The sequence below is a fragment of the Cydia splendana genome, chromosome 26, assembly GCF_910591565.1.
Source record: "Cydia splendana chromosome 26, ilCydSple1.2, whole genome shotgun sequence".
Lineage (NCBI taxonomy): Eukaryota > Metazoa > Arthropoda > Insecta > Lepidoptera > Tortricidae > Cydia > Cydia splendana.
This window is the reverse complement of record NC_085985.1, coordinates 10,568,174-10,589,093: the sequence shown is the minus strand read 5'-3', so window position 1 is coordinate 10,589,093 and position 20,920 is coordinate 10,568,174. Positions and strand designations below refer to the sequence as shown.

The window sequence follows — 20,920 nt, the reverse complement described above, 5'->3', positions numbered from 1 at the left end:
TCGAATCGGGACTAGAATCGGTTGAGGGGAAAAAAGTGGAACGAAATAACGAAACTAATTAATTTCTAATGCGAATTTAATTAAAGAAAGCTTTTTATACCAGTATTAATAGGGTATACTGTATTTAAAATAAATTATGTTCACCATGCATGAAAATCACCAGATAATTATTAGAATAACACAGGAGTTATTTTTAAACACAAGTTCTATTTAATAAATCGGATAGAAATATAAAAAAGTAGGTGAGTTGACCGTGACGTCACGATGTAATGTTTCTTAAAAATTCCATATTAGGAAATCGTTTTGACAGTTCTAAAAAAGTAACTGATTTGACTAGTAGGAAAATACCCTATTCAATAATCCCAGAATCACTAAAAACAGTACCGGTATTTCGGATTCTCAGAATTCAATATGTTAATCTTCACGCATGTAGGTACAGTCAACAAAACTATACGCTAATAGCTTTGCTGACTGTACTGTACCTACATAGCAAATAGAGCAGATAGAGTTAAGGCCTGTCCAGACGAGAAGAATTTTTCGCCAATCTGATTAAATTGTTCGATCAAATCAGGTTGACGCAAACGCCAATTTGGCCACTTTCACCAATTTTAAATTTGTAGTGATATTTGTGCGATTTAAATTAAAGAAATGGCCCCAAACGCGAATATTAGCGTCACAAATTGTATTGAAGGTATTCTTGCGTCCGCAGCCGCAGCCCATTTTATTTTGGGGTATTATTGAATTCGTCGAGCCAAATTGGCTTTTGCTCCCGCACGGCCTGATTTGATCGGACAATTTAATCAGATTGGCGAAAAATTGTCCCCGTCTGGACACGCCTTTAGACCAAGATAACTCTGCAACGATTTTGACAGCACATAGGTAGAGGTTTTTTACTTCAATAGTATTGAGGATCCGTCCCATGCCCTGTCCAATCCGCAAACTGTGCGTCTTTAATAACTTTCAAAATATCTATTTTCGCTTGTATCCGCAAATGGTCCGGTATCTTACGAAACTCTTTCACCAAAGACAAGCAAAACAATTGATCTTCGTCTTCCGTATTATCGCTTTCTCTCTCTTGCGTTCTCTCTCTCTTATTAGATGACGAATCACCGTCCGAGAAAGGATCAACCAGTATTTCAATTTTTTTCTTTTTAAATACCCGATTGACAACTGCCAGTGGGTCGTCGTCATCGTTATGTATAACTTCGTTTTTAATTTCGGCAACGTTGATAACGTTATTTGAGTCTTTGCTAGATGCGACGTCGGCTAAGAACATGAGGTGGTCGTAGAACGCGTATTGTGTTACTTCCCAAGTAGCACAGATAGCTCTATAACTACTCACTTTTAGTTCTATCTAACGCTCTGTGCGTATTAAGACACTTATAAGAGCACACTCGTGGTCCTACAGCTGTATAATAGATCTCAGTGATATTTATATAGCTTAGGGCTGATTAAAAGCTGCATTACGGCTCTGAAAACTACCATTAATACGCAAAGAGTGATATAAAGGTATATTTGCTACGACCCTATACAGCTTTAAGGGTTATCAAATGCTTTAACCGTTATAAGGTCTGTTTAGTGGATAAAATTACGCCATGTGCTGTATAAGGAGGTAATTGTGGACTTTTATTACGTTGACTTATTAAGGGAGCACAAGTGAACTATTATGAAGCTAATAGACGTATAATGGAACACATGTGGCACATAATACAGCTTGTCGCTTAACATGTTTACCACTAAGCAGCTTTTATTACACTGACTTTTAAGGGAGCACGAGTGAACTAATATGAAGCCAATAGACGTATAATGGAACACATGTGGCGCATAATACAGCTTATCGCTGAACGTGTTTACCGCTAAGCAGCTTTGATTAGGCTGACTTTTTAAGGAAGCACGAATGAACTATTATGAAGCCAATAGACGTATAATGGAACACACGTGGCGCATAATACAGCTTATCGCTAAACATGTTTACCGCTAAGCAGCTTTTATTACGCTGACTTTTAAGGGAGCACGAGTGAACTAATATGAAGCCAATAGACGTATAAATGGAACACATGGGACGCATAATACAGCTTATAGCTGAACATGTTTACCGCTAAAGTAGCTTTTATTTCGCTGACTTATTATAAGGGAGAACGAGTGAACTATTATGAAACCAATAGACGTATAATCGAACACATGTGGCGCATAATACGGCTTAGCGCTGAACATGTTTACCGCTAAGCAGCCTATTATACTACCATTGGGACTGTCTGCATAGCGGCTGTTAAAACGTTCATAAGATGCCTTATAACTGTTTAGAGGTTCACTAGTGTATCGAAATAACGACTTGGACTTTATAGTGGGATATATAACAGTCGTATGCTGCATATAAGAATTTTAACGGTTCACGTTGCTTTTTAACATTGACCGCCATTTTATTGTATATAACCTACAAAATTGAAATTGCTTTTCCAACTTTTAAGGGTAACAATATGGTTTTGTGCCTGAGTTCTTAACCTAAATCATTAGTTTAGTACTTCCTATAACGTATTATTAACTTTTTATCTCATAATTCTGTCCGAACCACTGAAATAGTTTTTACACACAGCTTATTTATATCATTAATTTAAATAAATACTGATTATTTTCGTGGCGCACTGAAATTTTCTTAGATAATGTATATATATAATGTCAATAAACTTGCATTCCCAAACATCTTTCTCGCATTAATATATAAAAGATCATGTACAAACATTTAACTAAACACTTTAACAAAATGACTTATGGTGTCGTTGCGCTTAACGTTTTTGCTTCAATATAAATATGTTCACCTCTGCGTTCGTCGTCACTATACTAAATATAATAGCTGATTTTTAAGGCAGAGGTGTAAAAGTATGTTATTAATTATCTTTTATTCAGCCCAACGTCAATCTTTCCCGGTATTAGGGCGCACATGTGACATATTAGCTGAATAAAGGGTAACTGGTGGTCTCTTACCCAGCCAATATACACCTCTTATAACTCCTGTTACCCCTTATAATTCCGTTAAATTGCTGCTACAACGCTCTTAAGTAGCTATGTGAACTTAAGGCTGCCTAATTTGTGCCCATTTAAGAGTTATAAAAGCTGAAAAGACGCTTATACAGCTCTTATGCAGTTTTTATATTCCAGCTTCAAGCGTATTCGTACTTCATTATGCGGCTGCTATACAGCTAATCTGTGCTACTTGGGTTTTTTCTTGTCGCTGCCAGACTTGGTTCTCGCTTTGTGGGTTTTGACGAAGCAATCGCGTATGTTTCTCCATTTCTTCTGAAGATGCACGCCTGTAAGAAAATAAACTTATTTAGCAAAGCTAACGTAACGTGACTGGTGACTGGTGGCCTAGCGGTAAGAGCGTGCGACTTTCAATCCGGAGGTCGCAGGTTCAAACCCCGGCTCGTACCAATGAGTTTTTCGGAACGTATGTACGAAATATCATTTGATATTTACCACTCATCACTACACCACTAGCTTTTCGGTGAAGGAACACATCGTGAGGAAACCGGACTAATCCCAATAGGGCCTAGTTTCCCCTCTGGGTTGGAAGGTCAGATGGCAGTCGCTTTCGTAAAAACTAGTACCTTTTTTTTATACCACATCGGTGGCAAACAAGCATACGGCCCGCCTGATGGTAAGCAGTCACCGTAGCCTATGGACGCCTGCAACTCCAGAGGTGTACCTACGTCAATTCTTGGGATTAGTTGTCAAGCGGACCCCAGGCTCCCATGAGCCAAATTCCAAATTATTTATTTGTGTTGTACAATAAGCCGTGGCAAAAATGCCGGAATAACGCGAGGAAGAAGAAAACGTAACGTGACAATGGGCGGAATTATACAGAAAATTCACTCTCTAACAAAACGCGTCTGTTAAGGAGCCCGAAGGAGGAGTGACAACCCATTGTACCTAATTTGCGTATTTTTACATGCAATTCATGGAAAACCAACCATATACCATCCAATCGTCATCATCAGGTTAGCCATATGCTTGATTGCCACCAGCGTGGTATAAAAATATGCCCATATCGGGGTTCGAACCCAAGATTTCGTAAGGAGAGTTATATATCTTTAGGTATTTAAATAAAGTAAACAAAATCTACCCTCAAATGGCTCCTTAACCCAGTTGAGGGTAGATGAAAACATTACATGATAAAATAATGTAGGTTAAAGTCAGATCGTTCAGTGACTTATCCAGGCGGTTTTGTATTTGGTTGGTTAACCAATAAATGTTGTAACTACCCGAAAATGTACAAATTGTTTACTTTTATTTAAATACCTAAAGATACAGACTATAGTATACAAATAACGTATTGTTTACTTACATACTCGTTTCCTCTCTTCCCTCGTCAGGGCCTCATCCCCAGCGTACTGGTCCACCAACTCGTTCCAAGCTTGTAACTTCAGCTCCCGGTCCACATAGTCAGGGCATTTAGAGTTCCAAATCGTAGGCCGGTTCCTTATCTCGTTTATAAACTTTTCTGTATCGAAATCCATCGCTTTTAACAACAGCATGCCCTAATTAAGTCCATAAGTCCTGCCTGACGATTTCAAGGCTTGAAGTGTTACAAAACTAAGAAACGTTACAAATTAGTTAGCGACACATTAGTTAGTTACTTTACGAAAATACGTTATCTATCAGCTGGTATTCAATACGGTCTTGTGAACATATTTTTGAGCACTGTACAGGTGGATATTTTTGACACAAACAGGCAATTATGAATGACATTAATAATTTTGACTTGCGAGGAATAACGTTACTTGTAACGATACAAAGTTACGTTATTGTTATCAACGCGGTACGTATGTCTATAAAGGTATCGCCATAAGGTCGGTATTCGTCCGAATTCCTCATTTGGTTTTGGTTTCACTCTGGTATTTAAAAAATCTCTTGATGTAGGTATCTTTGAGGCCGTTATTAAATAACATTAATTATTATTGTTCCCAGCAATTCAAATGGCGATAATTTTGAAAATGTATCAAACATTATCATTATCATGGAAATATACGTCCAAGTTACTTCGCCCAGCGTTTCAATGTTATTTCAACCGTCTTCATCGGGGATACGACGCAGTACCTACAGAGGTGGGCCTTATGCCTTTACGTGAAGGTTTACATTTAAAGTTGTTTACGACATTACAGCGGGTGAACACACAACACAATGGTTAAAAAACCTATAGATTTCTAGTTTTTTCAAGAAATTTGACCACTTTCCTCGTATATTTTGACTAATTTTGACTGGCACACACACCCGTAGTCCGAGACGGGTACCCGTTCACTAACGCGACGTTGCGAGCTCCGGGCGGCGGTTGGCCCGCAAGCGGAGTCGGCAGGCGGGTCGGTTATCACGCGGTTTTCGCAGAGCGGGACCGCGATATATATCGTCTCGCTCCGACCGGAGGGGCGTGCGGAACCCGACGCGTATCGTGAGAACCGCCGCTTTTTAAGCCCGTCACAGACGGAGCGATATATCGGTAGATACAGACAATAATATACAGAGCTATAACATCTTAAGTGATCTTAAGATGCTTCGTGTGTGGACTCTGTCAAATAGTACGTAAAACTTAAAAGATGCCGTATCTTTACGGTATCTGCCGATATATTATCGCTCCGTCTGTAACGGGCTTCATACAGTAGGTACTAGCGATCCGCCCCGGCTATCACAGAACCATAACAAATTATACACCTAATATTTCCTCAAGAATCACTATTGATGAAATATAAATCTAATCTATTGATGAAACACTCTTTTAGCTCAAACCCACCGACCCACTACCCACTCGTATTTTTAATGCTTTTTATTATTTGATACATTTTTACCAGTCGCTTTTCGAAGAAGGAAAACCGGACTAATCCCAACAATGCCTAGTCTCCCCTCATTGGAAGTTCAGATGGCAGTCGCTGTCGTAAAAACTAGTGCCTACGCCAAATCTCGGGATACGTTGCCAAGCGGACCCCAGGCTCCCATGAGCCTTGGCAAAAAAGCTAGGGTAACGCGAGGAATCACTACATCTTATAAAACAAAATCCCCCGCCGCGTCTGTTTGTGTTTGTTCGAGATAAACTCAAAAACTACTGAACGGATTTTCATGCGGTTTTCACCTATCAATAGAGTGATTCTTGAGGAAGGTTGTGTATAACTTGTTAACCCGTGCGAAGCCGGGGCGGGTTGCTAGTAATTGAATAAATCACACGAGACCCTCATTCCGTACGCAATATAACAAGGTGAATACGAGTAACTAAATAAATGGGACATTATCTATGAAAAGGGACCTTATTGTCGATGGCGCTTACGCTGCACAGCATTGCTTACCTCTCTTGTTCTTAATGGAGTACCTCTTAGCAGGGTTCAACAGTTTAAGTACCTCGGACATGTGTTAACCGAGGACCTAAAAGATAACGCGGATATGGAGCGGGAGCGTAGGTCGTTGGCGGCACGAGCGAACATGATCGCCCACAGATTTGCACGTTGTTCATCTTTAGTGAAAATAACCCTTTTTAAGGCGTACTGTACTTCTTTCTACACTAGCAATCTGTGGGCTCATTTCACTCAAAGGTCGTTTAACTCCCTACGCGTCCAATATAATAACGCGTTCAGGGTGATGTTGCGGCTGCCGCGCCACTGTAGTGCGTCGAGCATGTTCGCAGAAGCGCGCACCGATTGCTTCTGCGCCACTCTGCGCAAGCGGTGCGCGGCGATGCTCAGCAGAGTGCGCGCCAGCCGCAACAGCGTCCTAGCCATGATCGCGGACCGGCTGGACTGCCCCTACATCAATCACTGTATAAGTGTGCACGTACGGGGGCCGTGCCGTGCCGGTAGGTAAGTGACTAGCGGATTAATTTAATGTATTTTTATTTAATTTATAACTAATTTTAATTTAATTTTTAATGTAATGTATATTTTAATCTTATGTTAATATAATTTGTATTGTTGTGTAATATTATGTGTGGACCATTGTAGTCTGTGAATAAATAAATTGATTGATTGATTGATTGTATTTAAAGTTGGTCAAGCAGATCTTGTCAGTAGAAAAAAGCGGCAATATTTGAAAAATGTAGGCGCGAAGGGATATCCGGCGCGATTCGGGAAATGAACACATAAAGACATTATCTTTACTATATCGTATCTAGGTAATCTCTAATTCATTTCCCGAATCGAGCCGATCGTCTCATAGAAAATTTGAATTTCGCGCCTTTTTCTACTGACAAGATTTGCTTGACCATCTATATATCGGAGCATCGTTAATAATGGCGTAAGCAACAATAACATATATAGGCCATGCGATAGACGCAGGCGCTGATAAGTCGGTTGTTTTTCTCCATATCCAACCGTTACTGAGACCGGTTACGGCCAGTTTCTGATAGAGTTGGTACAGTCGCCATCTTTATGGTATTACAAATAAGATCGAGTCAGATATTATTTGCGGCCTTCTATGTGTAACATTATTATTGCAGGTGACTGTACGACGGGCTATTTACTATCGCACGTTTTCAAATAACTTGAAGAGTAAAGCCGGGTATTCATTAGGCAACATTTGTTAATAAACTGTTTATGAATTTCATCACCATGTTTTGCACCAAGTTTACCGTAAACACTGTTTCTGAAACTTAGCAGACCACACTAGTTTTTAGTTGTTGCTAGGATGTCGCCTGAGGAGGTAGTACTATTTCCATGTTTCTAAACTTGCGTCACACACGTCCACGCTCGATTTTTTTTATTATAGTTTATAAACTGAATGTTTCGTCTTGTTCTCCACCTAGAGTGGGGAACACAGCAACATGTTTATGCAACAATATTTCATCATCCTTGTTTATAAACATGTTTACAGAGGTGATGAATCATCGTGCAACACTGTTTATAAACAGTCATTAAACAGTGTTTATTAACAAAAGTTGCCTAATGAATACCCGGCTTTACAGGAACCTAGCCGCCATACAATCTAAGTTAAACCTGGCATTAACATTAAGTACGTCGGTCTGGTAAAGTCACCTGCAATAATATGTTACTCAACGAGGGCCGCAAAAATATCTGACAAGATCTTATTTATAGAACCATAAAAGCGTGTCATATAATTGTTTGCGGCCTTCGGAGAGTAACATATTATTGCAAGTGACTGTACTAGTTAGTTAAATATAAAAATAATTCCTCAAAAACTCGTAAGTATGTAGTTCCCGATATGTGACAGACAGGACAGAGTCGCACCATAATGGTTCATATGTATTACCTTTTTGGTACGGGACCCTAAAAAACGCATGGATTAAGTACATGGAATTTATATTGCTTTATGAAAAAACACCCTGTATAACGCCATTTTACCACCAAAAAACGTGCTGCCCGTCGGTAAGCAGCCGCCGCAGCCTATGGGCGCTTGCAACTATAGTATTTTTCAAACAGGAAGGGTACGGTGACAGATGTCACACATTTGAGCGAGATTAGGCGTTTTAAGTTTTAACACGTTCACTGTGGTACTGTGGGGTCTAAAGACCTCTTACAAAGTATGGTTAATTACGAGTTAATTGCCGCAGCGAAGGTGAATAAATTATACCTATGGAGATGACATCTGTCACCGTACCCTTTGTTTGAAATATGCTATAAGGTTTACTCGGGTAATTCCGAATGTCGAAAACTGTCGGATAATTCCGAAAAGAGACTTTTATTATGATGGAATTAAGTGATTTTCATCTGAATTTCGGAATTATCCGAGATTCGGTATTACCCGAATACACCTTAACTATAAGTATATTTGACCATCTATAATCTCTAATGAGATAGTTTAATATTACCGCTATTTATCAAAAAAGTGCCCTCAATTTTTTTCTACACTGAATTATAAAAATGCACGACTATAGCCGATTCAAGCACTTTTTTCTGCCAATGACGCACTATCGTTAGTAAGCAAAACGGTTTTTGTTCGACAATGAGTCAGGCGTTTGTTCCGGAATCGCCACCCGACACAAACCACGTGGTGAGTGAGGTTATTCTGTTCACCTATAAACATAATTAATTTTAGTATAAGGTGTCAATAACACTATACAGTGTGGAAAGATAAGTCGGGCCCCGGAGGGAAACTACCTTAAATCCTTAAGCTGGCTCATTTTACTTAAAGGAGACATTCCTTTATTTTTAAAAAGAAACACAATTTGGCTTGTGTAAAAATGTACGACAGACGAGTGTAAGACCTAATATTTCTTGGAGAAATGTTATCATTCATATTAACTGTCTCGACTAGTAGAATAAAATTGCGAGTGTTTATTTTTTGGAATTTTTAGTCGGTTCGAGTCCCGGGCGAGTCAAGCGAGTTTTAGAAATTCTTTGAATGCAGTTTTGTATCTTTTTAAAAATAAAGGAATGTCTCCTTTAAGTAAAATGAGCCAGCTTAAGGATTTAAGGTAACTAGGAGGGAAACTTCCCTCCAGGGCCCGACTTATCTTTCCACACTGTATAGCCACCATACACCGTGTTTTTATTGAATTCCGTTAACTTCGGGGTATAGTTAAGTACGTTTATAAGAACTAAATGGCATAGTTAATTTTCAAAAAAAAATTTTTTTTTTGTTTTCTTTTTTTGTTTAAAAAGTAATTAAATGTAGCATATAGCGTTGTTGTAACACGGGCATTACATTTAACTCAACCAAACAATTGAAATCTGTGACATATCAATGTCATTTCGTACATCAATCGACCGAGATTGTACTTAAGTTTAGTAGCAAATGTATGAACTCATTCTAAACACTAATCAATATGTAAGCCGGCCCTAACGCAAGTGTACACGCTTGTAGAGGCCTTATAGGAAAAAAATAAATTATGGATTATCTCCGAAATGGAGTTAATTAGAACATCGGTGTCTTTGAGAAAGTTACTTGATTTAAGCTCAGGAATGCACCCTTGAAATTAACGGAAATCAAACAAAACACGGTGTATACTAAATTGAAATCTCAGAATTTAGAAATGAATTCTGTTATAGGAGAACAGAATTCATTTTTAATATAAGGTGGCTAGTTATTGAAGGCTGGCCAGTTATTGAAACCTTATACTAAAATGAATTCTGTAATCTGTTTATGGGTGAATAGAATTCATTTTTAGTTACTGGTGAATTACCCTAATATAAACAAGACTAAAATGAAAAAGTATGTAACTGTGTATGAAGGTAAGACCTACTATTTAACTGATGATGATGATGTTAAGGCATATTGCATTTAAGGGTTAATTTCATCAAATGTGATCTTAAGGGTGGTATTCCACCTATCCAATATATTTATCCTGTATATCACATTTTGGTTAATGAGAGAATGAGACGCAATAACATTGGACCAAGATATTGGACGTATTGGACAGATCGAATACCCTAGCCCTAGCATAAAGATTTTATATCTATAGTTGGTCAAAGCAATTTGTCAGTCAGTAAGAACCAGGTAAACTATACTCATTTACTTTTGGGTGCTAGTACTAGTAGACAAAGATAGTATGATTCTCTGTCTATGATTGAAATGAGACAGTCCTTTGACAAACTATAAGGCCCACTTGCACCATTCTACTAACCCGGGGTTAACCGGTTAAACCTGGTGTTACCATGGTCACCAGTACAATTTGACACTGGGTTAACGGTTTAACTGTTTAACCCCGGGCTAGTGGGATGGTGCAAGTGGGCCTAAGTGTAATACAGCAAGACAACTTAGTTTATTTAACTTATTCTCAACGGTGTGAAAGTCAACACCGACATTGGCAAATTCACCCTGTGCAAAATTGCAGCCAGAAAAAAAAAAGACAACTTACAAAACTTACTCCATCCGCCGTTTTCAGTAGCCATCTTTTAGAATCTTCTTTCTTGTGCTAAGGAAAAAATGCTCTTTCGAGCGATCGATTGACAGTCTGTGAGAAACTCAGAAGTATTTGGCGGGCTCCGAAGAGCCCTGGGACAGGGAAAAGGATGGGGAATTTGGACGGGGACAGGGTCAGTCCGGGGACTGTAGATATGTAGTCCGGATTTACAAAATTTCAGTTCTCGAGGTCTTGAATAATTTTTTCTTTGTTCGGTCTTGATTGTTTTGAGATTTTTTTTCTTCTTCGGGTTGAAGCTTGCTTCGGTCTTCTTTAGCACAGGAAGAATAAAGCTTTGGTATCAGACCTGTAGAACTACGGGCTACAGAAGGAAGGGAAAGTTCGCTGCGGCTGGCTCGGGCGACGTAGGCCGCACTACCATCTTCACTTACACAATTATACTACAACTAATTATAAAAAACTTGTAAAATTCCAAATATACTCGTTTTTGTACATCACAGAGACTCCAACGGCGCGAGCCGCAGCTGAGATCAGGTCTACTCTGCACTCCACAATATATATCTCCAATAATAACAGACGTAGCATCCTTCAATTTTAAACTACTACTAGAATTACGACTTTACGACGCCGGGCCGCAGTTTGTGTTAAAGCTCAGTGTGTGCGGGGTGCGCGCCGGAATTTTTTGCGCTGCATAGTATCTTTTAGCCCGCGCGGCCCAGCGTTTACAAATACAAACAAACTTGGTCTCGAGATAAATAAAAACGAGCCTCGCGCCCGACACTCGTCAAAATATAAAAATAACGCCTCATTTATAAAAGAAATGCAACGTTGCAGTGCTCCGCGCGGGGCCGGCGGCGCGCCTTGTAATAGGGTGGCGCGTCGCGCGGCCGCGGGGCCCGCAGCGGAGCCCCGGCGGCCGAGCGGGCCGGCGGGCCGCGCGGGCGCGAGACTCGGCCGCGGACGCCTTGCCGCCCGCCCGACGTCGCCGCCGCCTCTATTTTTTTGTGTTTTTCTCTGTTTTTATAGAAGAGGCTCACGGCGAGGACGGGCGGGCGGCGGGGCGCGCGCAGCCGCCCTTACCTACTAAAATTTTTTTCACAAAATAATACCTAACGCCGGAATTTAGTGGACGCCGCCGCCGCGCCTCCGGGTGTCGAACGGGGAGGCGCCGCGGCGCACGCCGGCGGTCGCGTCGCTTCACGAAATAAAAAACTTAGCACGAACGGCGGGTCCCGCCCCTAACACTAGCGATAGAGTCCGTAGGCCTACGCCACGTTGAGGAGCAGCTTGAGGGGCAGCGCACGGTCGGGTTCGACGCGGCAGCGCTCTCCGGCGCGGCGCCAGTGCGTGGGCGGGGGAGGCAGGGCTGCCGCGGCGGGTGCGGAGCCCCACTTGCCGGCGGCGTAGCGCTCCTCGCGTGTCTCGCGCTCGCGCACCTCGCGCCGCTCCCGCCGCGCGCCCAGCGCCAGCGCGCCGCTCGGCAGCGGCGTGCGGCTCACCCGCCTGCGACCCTTCTGAGCCTGGCAGTTCATCTCGGCCCTCGGTTCTCTTCGGTTGACTCTTACTCACGGAATACTAACTGGACAGTTCACTTATCACTTTAGCGGTAGCGACGTGTCGGAGCAGAGCGTCGTTCACAAAATGGTCGCCTCGCGCGGACGGTGGTCGCTCGACGCACTCCGTATCGGCCTCGGACTTGTCGATCTACGCGGATGACACGTCGAAACACTGTACTGGTTCACTTTCACGACTGCGCGTCGGCGGTCTCGCTGCTAGCTCCGGTGATAATCGATTTTTACTTTTACAACTAGACATGGACGCCACCTCTCCATTATTTACACCTTCACCTCTCGATTTCGACTACGTCACGGCGGCGGCGCCCGAAGTATTTATACCGTAATGGCGGCTGCGCGAGCGAGCTGCGCAGTGGGGAGGTAAAGCGCGCTAGACATGGGACTACAATAGAAATGGTTGATAAACAATGATCACTGATCATTAAAAATGAACACGCTTTTATTTATTTTTCTTTATTGGGTTTAATATAGTTTAATGTTTTAAAGTTTCTTTCAAATAATTTTCATTTAAAGCAATGTAAAAAAAACATATACAAAAAGACATGTAAATCAGTTTAGGTATAGTCGCACCAAGAAAAGTCTGCAGCGGATTTGATAGCCCACGCAGTGTAAGTGTTATTTATACGTCATAATTTCATAGAAGTTTGACTTTTAAAATGACACTTGCACTGCGTGGGCTATCAAAATCGCTGTAGATTTTTACGGTCTGACTCTAAAGTGTCAGCTATTGCCTGTAGTTTTGAACTTTGGCTTGTTACCTTTAATGTCCCAATAAAGCAAATTAAGTGATACATTTTATCACTTCAAGGACTCCTAGGCTTATAAAAAAACCGGCCAAGTGCGAGTCAGATCCGCGCACGAAGAGTTCCGTACAATTTCGCAAAAAAATCACGTTGGTTGTATGGAAGCCCCACTTAAATAATTATTATATTCTGTTTTTAGTGTGTGAAAATTTCAACAGCCTAGCTATCACCATTCATGAGATACAGCCTGGTGACAGACACACAGACGCACGGACAGACAGACGGACAGCGGAGTCTTAGTAATAGGGTCCCGTTTTTACCCTTTGGGTACGGAACCCTAAAAAGGTCTCCTTCCATTTTTTCATTACATTTTAAATCTTTATCGATCTATGAATTCAATACAAAAACGGCCGTTTTAACTTTGGACGCATATATTGACGAATCCAGCAATATAAAAACTAGTTTGAAGTATTCAAAAGGTACTTAAATACAAAATACACTACGTAGCGGCCCCCTTTTTTAAATATCTTTCTTTAAATTTATATAATCACGATTATTTAGCAGTGGCGCTAGTGTGCACGATGATGGGCTCTTAATTTCTCTATATTGAGTAGAGTTGTTTTACCATTATAAAGTTCTTACTTGAGCTATTATAATAACTGAATAATCTGCAATTCAGCATAAAACTATACAGTGAACAGGTATTATTTTGAATAAGTTATAGTCTGTTTTCCATATTTTTTCCTAAACGCAAGTCACAAAATGGAAACTATCATATCTCTTTCACGGTTTTTAGCATATATTTGTCTGTAAACCACTCTATAAAATCTAGCATAGTTTATTTTATGTACGTTTGTATATACTTTCTTCTAAATTCATCTTAAGAGGAAGTAATTTGAATATTTTCTTAAAATTATGTAATTAAACCTCAACCATTATATATTACTTACTTTATATTACTCTATTTCATATTCATTTACATTTAGTCAATTAAGCTAATGATAATGATTATGATTTAATGTTATAATTCATCTTGACTTCGACAAGCACTGTTTAGATACACTGTATTGCCTTTCTAAATAAACATGTACTCGTATTCTAAACTTATAAATAAATAAATGAAGTACAAGATTTACTTTCTAAATGTAGGTAGGTAAATTTTTTCACATAAAACCTACACCCAGTTCTAAAATGTGGTCCTTAAATTGAAAGTACTTTGTTAATGATAATGAATAGAAGTGGTAATTTCGTGATCACTCACTCTGATAATGAACAGAAAGGGTTTGTCAAAATGTAGTAGATTATTAATGGCTTATATTACTAAAAGTAACGGTGAACTTGTACTTCTAAAATTAAACGTGTTATTTGTGTGGTACTAAAATGTATATTTAGTTATACTTAACAAGTTTTAAGCATTTCAATGGTAATTAAATTAAAATAACATAAAATTGTATGATCACAACACAATGATCAAGTGATCAGTCAAACGTCCCATGCATGAAGCGCTTTACATTAAGCCCCCGTGACTCCATTCGGCCAGCTCCAACTGCAACATTACAGAACACAGCAGTAGTGAAATTATTATCAAAGAAAATACAATTTTTCGGTTAAAAGTAACATATGTCAACTAACTGATAACACATAGTACGTATATAAAGCTTGATACATTGTTTTGATAATGGTTTAAATGCATTTAAGGCGATATTCAGTAACAAAAATAAGATTTATTTGTATGGGATACCTCTACTGCTTCTTTCTAGGCTGTGTTGGGTTAGCAACGCCAGAAAAAAAAGTTTTATTCAACAATCGAGGAGGTTACGTGCGGCTGAATTCGATATAACCCTACCAAATAAGAAAGAGTATTTGACAAAGGAATCGGGTACTTTCGGAGTAGTTTTAAATTCGGGCGAATTATTGAAATATGGACGCTTGTTTTGAAACTACATACTTATCATCTTATCAATTTACGATTAATTCCATTTGTTTTGTTTACGCCGTTTTATCGTATGTTATTTGAGTTATTTCTATATCATGTTACTATAAGTACTTCAATTACTTCATTGTTACTTTGACACCGATACCTACGTTTCGCAATACAACCTAAATATTAGGTACTTATCTACTCAATATAAATCATATATAAATGGAAAATAACAGTCCCAACTCCCAAATAGCATTTAATACTTTCTGTTACTTAATTGACTGGATTCGTTAATTTCCTTCGTTACGTCAATTTTTCTATTGACTTAACTAAGTAAGCTATTTTTCTGCCTTTGTATTTAAAAGTTGTTGAAGAAACCTACCTCTACTCTAAGTAGGTACTTAGGTAGGTCTAAGGACTATACGGTTGTTCACAATAACATAATAAACATATTATAAGGCCTTTTCGTTGTATACTTGCTGGAAGCTGGAAGGGATGCGTCGATCTACCTGACTGCGTCTTGAATGTTAATGCTTTGTGGAACACGTCTCGACGGATGTTTTATTATAAACATCCTTACAATAGGGTATTATACTGTATTTAAAATAAATTATTTTACACCTTGTATGAAATAAAGCACCAGATAATTATTAGAAAAACACAGATAGGAGAAATTTTTTAACACAAGTTCTATTTAATAAATCGGATAGAAATATAAAAAGTAGGTGAGTTGACTAGTAGGAAAATACCCTATTAACTATATGTAGTTATATCTATGTAGTATAGCCTGAGTATAGCCCATACGGGGCGCATAGGCAAGGTGCAATGGGGTGACTACGACAAGGGGGTCATTTTGAAAATCGCTAATATCTTCTAAATTATATAAAAACACTTCATAAGGTAAACGTACTGGTGCTCGACGCCGTAGGTCGCGGGTTTAAACCCCGGCTCGTACCAATGAGTTTTTCGGAACTTATGTACGAAATATCAGTTAATATTTACCAGTCGCTTTTCTGTGAAGGAAAACATCGTGAGGAAACCGGGCTAATCCCAATAAGGCCTAGTTTCCCCTCTGGGTTGGAAGGTCAGATGACAGTGCCTACGTCAACTCTTGGGATTAGTTGTTAAAGCGGACCCCAGGCTCCCATGAGCCGTGGCAAAATGCCGGGATGACGCGAGGAAGAAGGAAGGATAGTAGGAATGGCGGTGAACTGTACAGTTAAACAACGCCTGATAGCTCCATGTATATAGTGACTATAGTCACGTACACATTTAAAATTAATCTACTACTCGTGAACCCTATTTCAAACGCACAAGGTCTATTATTGATCAGTTAGTGTTGTTAGTAAGAAACGTAACTGCGTAGTAATTTTGTATAGAGTATTTATAGACGGGTTGTTATGTATGACCCCTATGTAATATCGAATCGCATAGACATACATAAACATATTAATCATATTATGTACTTAGGTAATATTCTATTGTATTGTACTTAGGTAGGCATAGGCACCAAACCTACCTACTTACGCTATTATTGCTCGGAAAACATATAAAAACTCAAAAATGCGCGTTTTCCCAGAGATAAGACCTATCTAGGTCGTTATCGCCCCCAAATACCCCATATAGCAAATTTCATCAAAATCGTTAGAGCTGTTTCCGAGATCCCCGAAATATATACTTATAAGTAGGTATATTTAAATAAACAAGAATTGCTCGGTTAAAGGTGTTAGATAGATATTCGAGTCCTTTCAGACTCAAATCTTGTTAGGCTGCACGGCCACTGAAGGGAGCAGAGCAGAGATGTGACGTACTATATAACACTAAAATAGCAGATGGGTTAGACAAATTTACGCAACGGATCTGTAATTTTAATATTCTGTGCGGAAAAAGAAGAGTCGTGGAATATAAGGGAATCATTCCATCGGGACATAAAACAAATTTCAGGTAGGTACTGAAAGCTAGAGAAACGATTTCATAACACCCCAAAGATCTATTTATAATTTCGAAATCCTACACAAAAAATCTTATTGGATTCCAATCCCACCTTTCCAACAAAAACAGTAAATTTCCTTGTATTTGTGGCCAAAATTAGAACTAAATATTTCTTTACAATTTTCTATATTACCAATCGACAGTGGCGCCACTTTCACCCGCAAAGATAAATTAGTAAAGTTAACAAACATGGCTTCCATCCCACACAAATTCCCTTCCCTCAAAAGTCCCTCTGACCTCTCTTTCACACGCATACGTCATGGTACCAAAGCGAGAAAGGGATGCATTAAAGAAAAAAAAGTGTACCTATGGAACGCATCAGCTGTTTCCCGCGGTGGGTGTTTTTTTTTACCAACCCACTTTTAAAAACAGGTTCTTTAATGGAGGCAGATGTTTAACAGCTGAGTTTTGTTTTGGAGTATTTTTGACGTATTTTTGAAATATTGTCTGCAAGATGGTTGGAGTAAGGGTTTAAAGCCAAAACAGTTACTTTTTAAATTATAGTGACTATATAGCTATACGGAAATAATTAGTGATTTTCTACTATTTGATCACTTTCACTTGTAACAATAAAATACCTACTTCGGACCCCGGTTTAAACCCTCGGTTCTCCCTTCGTTCTTTTGTCAATGAAAAGTTAATAGTATTGACGGCTGCTTTCTTGTTAATAATAGTAACTAATAATAGCCGATAATAATACCCGCATGACGCGTCACGCATTAAACTTAGGGGAGAGGTGACCTCTTCGATTTAAACCCTGTTATAAAAAAAAATTCACCACAATTAAAGGCTCTCTTTGTACATTTAAAAACAGGTAAGAAAGTTGCATTTTATCCACATGTGTAGCAAACTGGCAAAGTAATCATGTGATGCAAATTTCGATTTGTTTGCTTTTGCTCATGTTGGCTGTATGAATAGACTATCCTCGTGTTGCTGTGGTGAATAATTTTGTTTATTTTGTGTTTATCTCGGGTGCAAAATGTATTGTTTAAATAACCCTTCGTGCCTTGACCCGCTCAATATTCCACTTTTCGAACCACACCACGAGTGTAGCGACTCAATTTTGGAGTCTTTCGCTTGTCAACAAAAAAATTGAAGAGTAGAATATAAGACTATGATATTTGGTTGTCCATAGAAAACAAATTTAGGTGTTCTTTCTATTGTATGAGACGCCATTACTAATGTAGTATTGCTTGAGATTTATAAACATTTATTTGGTATTAAAACAAGCTTTTCTTTCCCGCTTGGAGCCCTAATCCTAACAGATAACAATATTTATTATTAGGAGGGGTTAAACAACAACTCTGCTCCCTTGTAAAACAAATACTTAAGTCAAATAACTAGTTGTACAAATGTCTTGTCTAAAATTAGACCTTCGCAGGTTCCAGTATACTTATCAAACTCATAAACTTTAAAAGCCGAGCCGTCGTATGTCATTCCGAGTCCTAATCCTAGCCTTTCCTAACATTAAAAAAGCAAAAAAAATATATGTGAATAAACCGTAATACCTACAGTATACCTTATCGCCACGTTGATTCACATTTGTAAACTCAAATCTTATCAAATTGTGTAAAGCGAGATACCGTATCAAGTAATTCAAGAATCGCGTCACTGAAAGAGAATAACAAGTGACGACACTGAAGAAACACATGTACTTGATGTACAGACAGCAGCAGAAGTTGCTAAGCGGGTCAGGTGTTCCAAATGATCTTGACGCGACTTTATTGTTAAGAGAATAAGAGCGTGTCAAGGTAATTTTGAACACATCGCCTGCTTAGCAACTTCTGCTGCTGACTAGCGTTATATACGTTGATTAAATTTGAACAAAGGAATACAGTTGTTCTGATCGTTTTTAGGGTTCTGTACCCAAAGGGAAAGTACCCTATTACTAAAGACTCCATTGTCCGCCTGTCTGTCATCAGGCTGTATCTCATGAACCGTGATAGCTAGACAGTTTAAATTTTCACAAATGATGTATTTCTGTTGCCGCTATAACAAAAAATACTAAAAACAGAATGAAATAAATATTTAAGTGGGGCTCCCATACAACAAACGTGATTTTTTTGCCGTTTTTTGCGTAATGGTACGGAAAACCCTTCGTGCGCGAGTCTGACTCGCACTTGGCCGGTTTGTCATTTTTTAGTTGCTAAGTGAAGGAAAGTCGTTACCTCCAAAACCTAACTGGAACCACATGCCTATCTAACCCATGGAGGGTTAGATAGGCATCTGTAGGTCAGGATCAGAGAACGACGGGAATAACGGAACATCAAAAACCTAAACCACTTCCAGATGACCTAGCAAGTTGAAATTTGGCCAGCTGGGCAACTATGTGATTACGAACCTAAGATAAGAGTGTTTTTTTCACGATTTGCAATATTTTCCAAAAAAACAGTTAATTAAGTAAGTATATTGGATAACTGACCAGCACCTACATTTCTGAGATTCCCCAGCCTCAATTTAAAATCCTTAATTAAAGATTAAATAGGTAAAATAATAAGATAAGATAGCAAATTGGAAACACGGGGTTTCACGTTTCACCCTAGCCACAGATCATATAATACTCCCAAGCGAATATTTTATCAATATCATTTTTGTTATCATCAAATGATCAATCGATGCTCCTAGATTATGGTCGGATCACAGAATAAATAATAGTACTAGGTACTTACAGAAGACTCACTCTCTAACAAAACGCGTCTGTTACGATCAGGACCATATCCAGTCCAGATATGGCCGCTAGGTGGCGACAGCGCCACGCGCGGTTTATGGCTAGCCGCCAAAATTGGTGTGGAACGGATGTACTTTTAGCTAGCTGTAGCAAAGTGACGAAATTGCGGAGTGAGGTGGGAGTGAGCCACGCCTGGTCGGACGCCGGTCTGTCTGCGTGCACAAACTACTAAAGAAGATACTACGGTCTGCGTGAGACGCGACCCTGAACCACCTGAACCCTGAGAAGTATTATTAGCACCACAATTAGCACTAAGTAATTGTATGATTGACCTTCTTTAAGTTTTTCTTTGTTTATTCGAGTAAAACAAACCACAATCACAAACCTACAAAAAAAAATACAAATCAAAATCAAAATCAAAAGCATTTATTGCAAACATATTACATAACATTAGGTAGGTAGGTACCTATACATAATATGGACCCTGCAAGGGCGCAGCAATCTTATAAATAAATAACAAACTAAGTACTACAGTAGTTTCTTCTTACATAACATTATACATATGAGATCACATTAGTGTATCGTAAGAGCTAATTTGCTTATGTTAAGCATAATATTAATTACATTTATTTAATATAAAATCAAACAATATGGTTTAAGTGCAGATACCTAATACATATTTCTAATAATAATAATGATACCTCATCATAAAATTCGAGTAAAATTCCTGCAGCGTGTAAAACGATTTCTCTGTTAAGTATTTATAATATTAAGCGATCTTTTGAATAGATTTGGGTTTTCGATTCGATTCGATTCAAAACATATTTATAAAATCTTAACATAAAACATTATTTTAATGAAAAAGTCAATGTTTTATTGTCGAATAAAGTCATTACGTTTTTTATAATAATAATCACACAGTTTTATTTTGTCATTTTATAATATAGTTTGATATTTTTGAAGGGTTCTGATACTTCTGAACGATGTAATATGAAAGATTGTACGCTTTCCGAACGAAGCATTACTGTCAACGTCAACTCGTAAATAGATTACCTTGATGCTAATAACGCTATTAATGTTTATCATTATTGTATATTTTGTTGTAAATAATAAGACGTATTATTTACTTTTATTAAAGTCCAATTTCAAGTAATTCTTCGTTGTTAATCAGGCTACAAAGATGTATTTTTTTTCTACCAGATCAAATTTGCTCTTAAAGTAATAAAG

The 20,920-nt window shown here is 38.7% G+C and overlaps 1 protein-coding gene across 2 annotated transcripts; it reads right to left on the bottom strand.

The window, feature by feature from the left end:
* Positions 1-396: 396 nt before the first annotated feature.
* Positions 397-5,096, bottom strand: LOC134803386 (uncharacterized). 2 transcript variants are annotated; one of them, XR_010145969.1, is made up of 4 exons: positions 4,343-5,096; positions 3,219-3,308; positions 845-1,308; positions 397-482 (listed from the first exon to the last, which is right to left on the bottom strand). XR_010145969.1 is itself a non-coding variant. In XM_063776201.1 (3 exons), exons 1-3 carry the CDS (start codon positions 4,530-4,532, stop codon positions 896-898), a joined length of 693 nt encoding a protein of 230 aa, XP_063632271.1. In that variant the 5' UTR covers positions 4,533-5,096; the 3' UTR covers positions 641-895. The 2 variants fall into 2 exon arrangements, 1 of the variants encoding a protein (XP_063632271.1); XM_063776201.1 differs by lacking the exon at positions 397-482 and having other exon boundaries at positions 641-1,308.
* Positions 5,097-20,920: the final 15,824 nt, after the last annotated feature.

What these genes read in the sequence shown, in the direction of transcription:
- LOC134803386 (XM_063776201.1), bottom strand. Translation starts at nt 4,532, where the DNA reads ATGCTGTTGTTAAAAGCGATGGATTTCGATACAGAAAAGTTTATAAAC. An exon ending in GGAAGAGAGGAAACGAGTAT is followed by an intron (nt 3,309 to 4,342) that starts GTAAGTAAACAA and finishes ATTTTCTTACAG; the next exon opens with GCGTGCATCTTCAGAAGAAA. An exon ending in GTCTGGCAGCGACAAGAAAA is followed by an intron (nt 1,309 to 3,218) that starts AACCCAAGTAGC and finishes GTGCTACTTGGG; the next exon opens with AAGTAACACAATACGCGTTC.